The sequence below is a fragment of the Scomber japonicus genome, chromosome 22 (assembly GCF_027409825.1).
Source record: "Scomber japonicus isolate fScoJap1 chromosome 22, fScoJap1.pri, whole genome shotgun sequence".
NCBI lineage: Eukaryota > Metazoa > Chordata > Actinopteri > Scombriformes > Scombridae > Scomber > Scomber japonicus.
The window spans coordinates 8,087,164-8,098,477 of NC_070599.1; the positions used below are offsets into that span (position 1 = coordinate 8,087,164).

The 11,314-nt window shown below is 38.1% G+C and overlaps 3 protein-coding genes across 3 annotated transcripts; all 3 read right to left on the reverse strand.

Moving 5' to 3' along the window:
• Window positions 1-381: 381 nt before the first annotated feature.
• Window positions 382-1,891, reverse strand: LOC128383780 (uncharacterized). Its single transcript, XM_053343367.1, has 5 exons — window positions 1,834-1,891; window positions 994-1,701; window positions 760-882; window positions 637-680; window positions 382-498 (listed from the first exon to the last, which is right to left on the reverse strand). Exons 1-5 carry the CDS (start codon window positions 1,889-1,891, stop codon window positions 382-384), a joined length of 1,050 nt encoding a protein of 349 aa, XP_053199342.1.
• A 1,116-nt stretch (window positions 1,892-3,007) lies between these two features.
• On the reverse strand, window positions 3,008-6,418 carry LOC128383430 (uncharacterized). The gene is made up of 6 exons (XM_053343055.1): window positions 6,361-6,418; window positions 5,867-6,232; window positions 5,451-5,564; window positions 4,506-4,582; window positions 3,611-3,850; window positions 3,008-3,178 (listed from the first exon to the last, which is right to left on the reverse strand). The coding sequence occupies exons 1-6, from the start codon at window positions 6,416-6,418 to the stop codon at window positions 3,008-3,010; spliced, it is 1,026 nt and encodes a 341-aa protein (XP_053199030.1).
• Window positions 6,419-9,768: 3,350 nt separating this feature from the next.
• LOC128383783 (uncharacterized) lies at window positions 9,769-11,314 on the reverse strand. The gene is made up of 5 exons (XM_053343369.1): window positions 11,257-11,314; window positions 10,417-11,127; window positions 10,161-10,283; window positions 10,008-10,051; window positions 9,769-9,885 (listed from the first exon to the last, which is right to left on the reverse strand). Exons 1-5 carry the CDS (start codon window positions 11,312-11,314, stop codon window positions 9,769-9,771), a joined length of 1,053 nt encoding a protein of 350 aa, XP_053199344.1.

The window sequence follows — 11,314 nt, forward strand, 5'->3', positions numbered from 1 at the left end:
AATATTAAAAATAATCAAGTTCATGACAAAGCCCATGAGTCACTTGTGTAGCATCAATTCATTTGAGTTGATGCAATACAAACACTAGTTCAAATTAGATTTATTTACATATATTAGAAATTCTTTGAGTATATTAAATACATGTTTTTTGTGCTATGAGAAATTCTGCTTAAAACAACAAAGAAAAAAGCAGCAAAGATACATTTGCTAAATGAGTACATTAACCAATCTCACGTAAAAGAGATCTTATCTTATGACTGCAGAACACAAGGAAGATATAAAAAGGTGTTTTTACTCAAGATCAAATTCTAAATTTACATTATACTTTGAAAATCCAAACAAAAATCTTTAAAAAAAAAGTAGAAATGTAATGTAATTGTACTACTTTACACTGGAGTACACACATTCATTGTTGGAGTTGTTCTTCACTCTTCTTGATCTGTTGGGCAGCTTCACACTTAAAGCAGCATAATGCAGGTTGTCTGTGTCTTGGTGACCCTGCTAACAAAATATGTAAAAGTTGATAACAGTATGGATCCAACAAACATCAAAATATTGTCCAAAATCTACCTGATAATAACTAGTTGTGTAAAAATGTGTTTGAATATTAATTCAACCATTAAAATTACATTTTACCTCATCATTTGTCACAGAGGAAGCTGAAAAGGTGGCTTGAGACTCTGGTTGTGAAAACAAAGAAAGTAATTTTATTCAAAATCCATGTTCAGTGAACACATTCTGTTAGATATAAACAGTTACCTGTAGATTGAAAGCTGTTTCTCTTCATCTTGTACATTGAGAAAGCCAGTAAAACACTGAGGATGGTGGTGAACGCCAAAGCTCCACTCAAGAAATACACCAAGACAAGAGAGTCTACCTCATCTGTAGAGAGTCACATATAATGAGATATTACACAGCTCTCTAGTTTGCCTCTTTTTTGAAGTTATGTCTGTCTTTATCAGATGAAACAACGTTTGGTTGAAAATTACTTACCATCAACATCCAGCTTGGTCCCGTCTCCAAACAGTATCTGTCCACATGAGGCGACAGCACAGTAGTAGGTCCCAGCATGAGAAAGATTCAGACTCTTCATCGGCAAGTTGTAGACACAGGTGTGGGTTTGTGTGTTGGTGTTCCTCTCACACTGATCATTCCTGCCTCCATGTGTGTAAATGAGTCCTGGATGAGATTCTTCAGAGTGTTTGAACCAGTAAACACTGTGTTCTCCATCATCACAGGTCCCAGTGTGTACTGTACAGTTCAGAGTCACAGAGCCTCCTGGCTGGATGCTCTCAGATGCCGACTGATGCACCAAAGCTCGGATGTTCAAACCTGAACCCTTTGCATTGACAATTATTCCCTCCTTAAATTCTAAATCATATGGAGAGCTACTTGCACAGTAGTAAGTAGCTGAGTCTGAAATACGTAAATCTGAGATCACCAAGTGATTTATACCATTTTCAGTATCCAATGTGAAGCGTGAATTGTTGAATTCATCATGAAAAGTGCTCCTTTTTTGTAACTTATAGAAGGTGGAGATTCGTCTTAGTTTCTGTCCTAAAATTTGTTTATACCAGTAAAGTGTTCTGCTAAGATCATCTTCATAGAAACATTGCAAAGTTACGCTGTCACCAACATTAGCTGATATAAAACCACTGTCTTGATGAACAGATGAGGAGGATTTCAGATCAATCAGCTGAGCTGAAATGAAATAAAAGACAATGCAAATGTATAGTTAATTAATTGTGATATAACTCAGAGTAATCAGTAAATATTTGAAAAACAAACACATAAAAAACAGATAAAAGTTGGAATCACAAACATAAAACTCACCCACTTTCCCCATGAACAGACATGTGAGATAGAGAACAAACACTGGAGATGTCATCATGTTCAACTTGCTGTGTGAAATGAGAACAGGACGGATCTTTTCTTCACACTTACGAGACAAGACTGCATTTGATTGGCCAGCCTGAAGTCATACTGCATGTTCAACTAAGGAAACATGACCACATGTTATCTGTGATCTATAACTTTCCATACTTTCAAAGCAAGTTTGTTTCTTGACTATATTCGCATGACGACAGAAATATTATTAAACAACAGCTCTCCATCTTGGCATTAACTTTAACACAAAAAATCACAAAAAACTACATATCCAGTATAAACGTGGCAGAACACAGTGAACAGGTTTTAATATTTGTGAAATGCCTGTTGAAGTGCATTCGAAACACAGCATGGAGTAGATTTGCTGCTAAATGTAGTTATAACTTCATGAGGACAACAGATACACATCATTACTGTAAATAACAGTCATAGAACCCACATAGAATTAGCTATATGCCTTGTTTTAAATGATCTAACTAGATTGTCCTATGTAAGCAGAAAAGTGTTTCTGAACAGAGATGTTTCTGTTTTTCTTTCTGCTTTAAACTTCATTATGAATTCCCTTCACCTACATTTCACTGGACTGGAACATTAAAAACACAGAAACATTAAAAACACAGACAGGTGAAGTGAATAACATCAATTATCTCGTTCAACTGCCACCTATCAAGGTTTGGGATATATAAGGCAGTGAACAGTCAGTTCTTGAAGTTTATGTGTTGGAAGCAGGGAAAATGGGCAAATATAAGGATCTGACTGACTTTGACAAGTGCCACATTATGATGGCTAGATAACTGGGTCGGAGCATCTCCAAAACAGCAGATCTTGTGGGGTCTTGTCAGTATGCTGTGGTCTGTACCTACCAAAAGTATTTCAAGGAGGACAACTGGTGAACTAACAAGGTCATGGCCACCCATAATTGTGCTCTGAAGGCTGAACCTGCACTCTGCTGGAGAGACTGGAATTACCCACACCACTTCAGCCAAAGTTTTGATGTTGGAGAACATTTCTGCCGGGGAAGTGATCAAAAGTCATCAAGACTCTCTGAACATGAGATTCCCTGATCATGCAAGCACTCCCTTCACTAGGAGGTAATCCTGCAGCATGTGTTCCTTCTTCTCTAGTGGCACAGCTGCACCCCTCTGTGACCCATAGTGGTTACAGACACAATGTAAACCATCCAGCCCATGCTCTTCAATGTACTGTCAGCACCCAGGTAGCAAGATGCATTGAGTGGACTGTCGAGGTCAGTGTTGAAGTCCAAATTCTCCCACGGTAATCTTATTTTGCTCTGTGCACAAAACTTGTAATACCCACAGCTAATAGGCAGTCTCTCACAGCTTCCTCTTCCGTCTGTGGTTGTTTTAGGCTCAACATGTTGTTACCCTCCATTTCATTTTGGAGCTAATTTAATTGGTGTGTTAGAAGGGGGGGTGTCTTGCTGTATGTGTGTATTTTATTAATAGATGTGACCTGCACTTATTTCACATACAGCCTTGGAGTCACCACAGGCAGCCAGTGCTGGTCTGTGCACACCACAGTGAATGTTTATTAAGTAAGGACTGTCATTCTAATACAGCTGTTATGCAACTCCAGCCTTATAGCCCACCATCACATTTACTTCATCACTTCCCAGCCAACTACCAGAGCCACAGCTACACAGCAACCTGATAACACATTTTATTTTTGCTGTGATGTATTCTGCAGTGTCAGAGTGTATTACATGATTTCCAATGAACACAGCTTCAGACTCCCCTCTCTGCTCATGTTTCAGGTATGAGATCAGCATAATCTCTACTGTGATATTAGTAGTTTCATCGACTATCACCCTGACATATCTGCTGTTGGAGATGCGGTCATCTACAGTGCTGGTTATGGTCATTACTATCACTTCCTCCATCTGACTGACAGTGTCGTGGTGGGTGTACATGTGTGCACTGTCCAGGTTTGGACACCCAGCAGACTGTAAGAGGTTTGTTAGATTAGGATTTAGATGGCTAGGGTGTTTGTGTTTGCCATATGCAACACAACTTTAAGCTTTTTAATGCCTTGTTATAGGAAAGACTGGACAGCGGTGTGAATCACTTAATGTTACAATAGATCACCCTCAATGTAACTGCCTTTAGATTTTTCTGTCACTGCTGAAAACATTTAGTCAATGACAGACAATATTCAGTTAATTCAGCCTCTGGTGGGAAGTGAAGATGAGTCCATCTGGTCAGATTCCCCAGAAGAACTACTGTCACACAAAATGCTGAAAACGTTCATGCTGGCTATGACACAGGGTTCAGGACACACAGTGAATAATAACTTGCTGCGTTCATGGCTGCTTAGCCATGGACCAGTCAGAGTACCCATGCTGACCCCTGTCCACTGCTGAAAGCAATTACAATGGGCATGTGGGCATCAGAACTGATGGAGCAATTGAAGAAAGAGGCCTGTTCTGATGAATCACATTTTCTGTAACATCATGTAGACAGCTGCGTGTGTGTGCATCATTTGTGATACTCTGAGCATGGCATTCATGTGGATGTTACTTTAACATGTACCACATGCATAAACATTATTGCAGATCAAGTACATCCTGTCATGACAACAGTAATCGTTGATGGCAGTACTGTGAATGTTTCTCCTGACTTGGTCATATCCTTTTTCTGATCAATATGATAACACCAGCAGTTGATGCTGCCAGGTACTGAACTCACACCCACACATAATATATCACGGTCAAAGTGTTCCATAATAAACATATATTTTTTATTATTTGATCATTAATAATATAAAATGTATGTATAAAAAAGCATGCAAAATATTACATGTAACATATTTAAGTCCAAGACAAAGACATGAGTCACTTGTATAGGCATGTATTAATTTGACCCCTAAAAATGACATGTACTAGTTATAATTACATGTATTCATATATTAAAAAAGGTATCTCATGTCAAATACATGTTTTTTGTGCTAGTAGAAATTCTGCTTTAAACCACAAAGGCAAAAGCCATAAATATACATTTGCTAAATGTTAACATGGACTAACTGCACCTAAACATAGATATTGTCTTTTGACTGCAGAGAACAATGAAGACATGAAACGATATTGATCTCAAGATCAACTTGTAAAACTACATTATACTTTGAAAACCAAAAGGAAAAAAGCAGAAATGTAACATGTAGTTCTACTACTTTACACTGGAGTACACACATTCATTGTTGGAGTTGTTCTTCACTCTTCTTGATCTGTTGGGCAGCTTCACACTTAAAGCAGCATAATGCAGGTTGTCTGTGTCTTGGTGACCCTGCTAACAAAATATGTAAAAGTTGATAATAGTATGGATCCTGACAAACATCAAAATATTGTCCAAAAACTCCCCCAATATCAACTGGTTATACAAAAACTATGTTGAAATATTAATTCCACTGTTAAAAGTAAGTTTTACCTCGCTATGTGTCACAGAGGGAGCTGAACATGTTGCTTGAGACTCTGGTTGTGAAAACAAAGAAAGTAATTTTATTCAAAATAGATATTCACTGAATACAAGCTATCAGATATTAATAATTACCTTTTGAATGGCTGTTTCTTTTCATCTTGTACATTGAGAAAGCCAGTAAAACACTGAGGATGGTGGTGAACGCCAAAGCTCCACTCAAGAAATACACCAAGACAAGAGAGTCTACTTCATCTGTAGAGAGTCACATATAATGAGATATTACACAACTCTCACATTTATCTCTATTATGAAATTCAGTTCAATTAGTGAGTAATCATGCCTTTATCAATTGAAACAACTTCTGCTAGAAAGTTACTTCCTGCCAACATTCAGCTTGGTGCTGTTTCCAAACAGTATCTGTCCACATGAGGCGACAGCACAGTAGTAGGTCCCAGTGTGTACTGTACAGTTCAGAGTCACAGAGCCTCCTGGCTGGATGCTCTCAGATGCCGACTGATGCACCAAAGCTTGGATGTTCAAACCTGAACCCTTAACATTAAGCGTAGTGACCTCCAAAAATTTAAATATTTTAAAATGAGAACTAACACAGTAGTAAGTAGCTGAGTCTGAAATCTGTAAATCTGTGAACGTCAAGTGATTTTTACTGTTTCCAGTGTCCAGTGTGAAGCGTGGATTGTTCTTGAATTCATCATAAAAAGTGTAATTTCTGTCAAACTCGTAAAAGAAGGAGATGAGTCTTGGTTTCTCTCTGGGGGGTTGTTTGTACCAATAAAGCTTTCCAGCATCATCACCTTTAACAGAACATTTTAAAGTTACGCTGTCACCAACATTAGCTGATATAAATCCGCTCCCTTGATGAACAGATGAGGAGGATTTCAGATCAGTCAGCTGAGCTGAAGTGAAATAAGAGACAAAGCATATTTATAGTTAATTCATTGCGATATAATTCAGTGTAATCAGTAAATATTTGAAAAGCAAACACTCTAACAGATAAAAGTTAGAATCACAAAAAACAACTTACCCATTTTCCCCATGAACAGACATGTGAGATAGAGAACAAACACTGGAGATGTCATCATGTTCAACTTGCCGTGCCAAATGAAAAGAGCACTGATCTTTTCTTCACACTTCAGAGACAAGACTGCATTTGATTGGCCAGCCTGAAGTCATACTGCATATTCAACTAAGGAAACATGACCACATGTTGTCTGTGATCTATAACTTTCCATATAAGTTTGTTTCTTGACTATATTCACATGATGACAGAAATATAAAAAAAATTAAAAAAGTTCCCCATCTTGGCATTACATTTAAAATAACTAAAAATGTACTTATCCAGTATAAACATATAGGAAAACACTATGGACACATTTGAAAAATGGTTAAATACTTGCTGAAATACATTCAAAACACAGAATGGTACAGATTAGTTACTAGATATAGTTGTAACTTCATGAGGACAACAGATTTTAACCCTAACCCATTTTTTTTACAGTATATAACAGTTATAGAACCCACATAGAAATAGCTACAGGTTTTGTTTTAAATGATCTAACTTTTCTAGTTTTCTAATGTGTTTGATGCTTTGAACATCATAATTAATTCCATTCACCTCCATTTTACTGAAGTGTCACTAGATTTCCTTTCTCTTTGGAACTGCAGACTTGTCATCTTTCAGAGTTGATATAATAAGTTTGGCATCCATCTATCCCACTAAAAAGCACAAGCTTCTCTTTTTTTCCGACATACATTGATTAGCCAAAACATAAAACCACTGACAGGTGAAATGAATAACATTAATTGTCTCATTAAAATGGCACGTATCAAGAGTTGGGACATATTAGGTAGTGAACAGTCATTTCTTGAAGTTGATGTGTTGAAAGCAAGAAAAATGGGCCATCGTAAGGATCTGAGTGACTTTGTTAAGGGCCAAATTATGATGGTTAGATAACTGGGCTGACAGTGAAGGCCACTAAAACTCTGCAGCCATTGTGCCTGAACAGGGAAATATGAACAATGTAATGTTACAAAATTATACAATTATGATTAAAATATGAACAAACCACTCAAAAAGTTAACTGAATGAAACTATACTGACTTTCTGTAGCAGAGCCTGAACTCAAACCCTCCTCCTTGTCTGCATGGATGTAAACTGGGTGCTCACATCAAGAGAGACTGCTGCAGAGACAATTTTCACCAGATTTAGTGTCTGCCTCTGACAGATGACTTATCATGACTGTTTTAATTGTGTTCTGAAGGCTGAACCTGTGCTCTGGAATTACCAGCACCACTTCGGGTAAAGTTTTGAAGTCAGGGAAGATTTCTTCCAGGGAAGTGACCAGCAGTCTGCAGGACTCTCTGAACATGGGATTTCATGATCCTGCAAGCACTCCCTTCACAAGGAGGTAATCCTGCAGCATGTGTTATTTTTCACTAGTGGCACTGTCATGACCCAGATAGTGAGATGTACTCTGTGCTATCCTCAAAACTGAAACTCTCTGCATGTCTGCCTGCGTGAGTATAATACCATAGTTCTTTCTGTCTTGTAAAACCTCATTGAATCTAGTCTCTGCCTCACCTGGCTCATTCATTAAGTCCTCTAGGCTAGCAAGGTTCATATTCACAACGGGTTGGATGGAGGAGATGTCATCATCCTCTTTTTGGAACTCGAGTTTCAGGCCGTTCACCATGGCCAAGACTTCATGTAAAGGCAGGGTTAAGGCAGGGAATGTGTGGTTTCTAATACCCTTAGCTTGCACTTAGCTACCAGACAGTCTCTTGCAGCTTCCTCTTCCTCCAACTCCAACACCACAGCAACCCTGTTGGCACATACGCCCTTAACTTCCCTCTCCAGTGACAGCCAGCATGTAGCCGGTGATTGTTTTAAGCTCAACAGGTTGTGTTCCTCCATTTAATTTTGGAGTTCATTTAATTGGTGTGTTAGACTGGGGGAATTCTTGGTGTATGCATATATTTTTTATTAATCGTGGTGACACATGCACTTATTTCACAAACAGCCTCGGAGGCATCATGGGCAGCAAGTGCAGTTCTGTGCACACCACAGTGAATGTTTATCACTGTGACCCAGCTGTTTTGCAACTCCGACCTTTTAACCCATCATCACACTTTATCACTTCCCAGCCCAACTACCAGAGCCACAGCTACACAGCAACCTGATAACACATTGTTTATTTTTGCTGTGACGTATTCTACAGTGTCAGAGTGTATTACCTGATTTCCAATGAACACAGCTTCAGGCTCCCCTCTCTGCTCATGTGTCAGGTATGTGATCAGCATTTTCTCAATTGTGATATTAGTAGTTTCATCTACTATCACCCTGATGTATCTGCTGTTGGTAATGCTGTCATCTACAGTGCTGTTTATGGTCATTACTATCACCTCCTCCATGTGACTGACAGTGTTGTGATGGGTGTACATGTGTGCACTGTTCAGGTTTGGACACCCAGCAGACTGAAATAGGTTTGCTAGGTTAGGATATAGATGACTGGGGTGTTTGTGTTTGCCATATGCAACACAATCTTAATCTGTGTTTTTAATACCTTGGTATAGTAAGCCTGTGATTCCTCCACATGCTTTACCATTGCCATGCTTTGGTTGACCACCTTTGAAGCTTTGATGTGTCTATGGCTGCTTTTGTGATCATTCAGTGCTGATTCCTGAATCGTCACGCACCCTCAGACAAATCTGTTACTCATATTAACTTTTCTGCAGATGTAACATTTTGCCATCTTTCCTCCATGACATTTTCTTTTACATCATGTGGACAGTCAGGTGTGTGTGCATGTTGTGATGCTCTGAGCATGGCATTCATGCGGATGTTACTTTGACATGTACCGCATGTTTAATATATTTAATTATGGTTTATTATTGCAGACCAAGTACACCCTAGCATGAACAACATTATTCCCTGATGGCAGTACTGTGTATATTGCACTTGACTTGGTCACATTTTTATTTCTGATTTACATGAAGGTGATGCTATAAGGTACTGAACTAACACCCACACTTAATATCTGAAGGTCAAAGTGTTCAATAATGGACACATATCATGTATTATTTGATCATTAATGATATAAAATGTATGTAAAAACAAAATATTACATGTAAAATAATCAAGTCCAAGACAAAGCCTTCTGCAGCATCAATTCATTACAATACAATGTACTAGTTCAAATTAAATACATTCACATATATAAAAATGTGTCTCTTTATACATTTCTGCCTAAAACCACAAAGACAAAAGCAACAAAGCAACATTTGATAACTGTGCACATGAACTAATCTCATCTAAAATGAGATCTTATTTCTGGACTTTAGACTACAAAGAAGATATAAAAAGATATTTATCTCAAAGTCAACTTCTAAAACTACATTATAGTTTGAAAATCAAAAAGGAAAAAACATTCTACTACTTTACACTGGAGTACACACATTCATTGTTGGAGCTGTTCTTCACTCTTCTTGATCTGTTGGGCAGCTTCACACTTAAAGCAGCATAATGCAGGTTGTCTGTGTCTTGGTGACCCTGCTAACAAAATATGGAAAAGTTGATAATAGTATGGATCCACACACAAACCTCCCCAATAATAACTAGTTTTGCAAAAAATGTGCTTAAATATTAATTCAACCCATAAAAGTAAGTTTTACCTCGCCATTTGTCACAGAGGAAGCTGAACATGTTGCTTGAGACTCTGGTTGTGAAAAGAGAGGAGTAATTTTTCAAAATTACTATTCCATATTATTCCATATTCATTGAATAAGAACTTAGATTTAACTATTATGGCAGATATAAACAGTTACCTGTAGATTGAAAGCTGTTTCTCTTCATCTTGTACATTGACAAAGCCAGTAAAACACTGAGGATGGTGGTGAACACCAAAGCTCCACTCAAGAAATACACCAAGACAAGAGAGTCTACCTCATCTGTAGAGAGTCACATATAATGAGATATTACACAACTCTCTGATTTATCTCTATTTTGATGTATTTTGAAGTTAGAATAAGGCATAATCATGTCTTTATTAGATGAAACAATGTTTGGTCAAAAGTTACTTACTGCAAACTTCCAGCTTGGTCCCGTCTCCAAACAGTATCTGTCCACATGAGGCGACAGCACAGTAGTAGGTCCCAGCATGAGAAAGATTCAGACTCTTCATCGGCAAGTTGTAGACACAGGTGTGTGTTTGTGTGTTGGTGTTCCTCTCACACTGATCATTCCTGCCTCCATGTGTGTAAATGAGTCCTGGATGAGATTCTTCAGAGTATTTGAACCAGTAAACACTGTGTTCTCCATCATCACAGGTCCCAGTGTGTACTGTACAGTTCAGAGTCACAGAGCCTCCTGGCTGGATGCTCTCAGATGCCGACTGATGCACCAAAGCTTGGATGTTTAAACCTGAACCCTTTACATTAAGCGTTGTGGCCTCCAAAAATAGTAAAATTTTAAAATAAGAACTAACACAGTAGTAAGTAGCTGAGTCTGAAATGCGCAAATGTGTGATCGTCAAGTGATTTTTACTGTTTCCAGTGTCCAGTGTGAAGCGTGGATTGTTCTTGAATTCATTAAAAAAAGTGCTATTCTTGTCATACTTATAGAAGAAGGAGATGAGCCTTGGTTTCTGTCCCAGAGTTTGCTTATACCAGTAAAGCTCTGCCACAATAGTGCGTGTGTCAGAACATCGCAAAGTTACACTGTCACCAACATTAGCTGATATAAAACCACTGTCTTGATGAACAGATGAGGAGGATTTCAGATCAGTCAGCTGAGCTGAAGGGAGACAAAGTATAATTAAAATGTACAATTAATTGAAAGAGATAGAATTCAGTGTAGTCAGTAAATATTTGAAAAGCAAACACTCTAATAGATAAAAGGTAAAATCACAAAATCACAACTCACCCATTTTCCCCACAAACAGACATGTGAGATAGAGAACAAACACTGGAGATGTCATCAT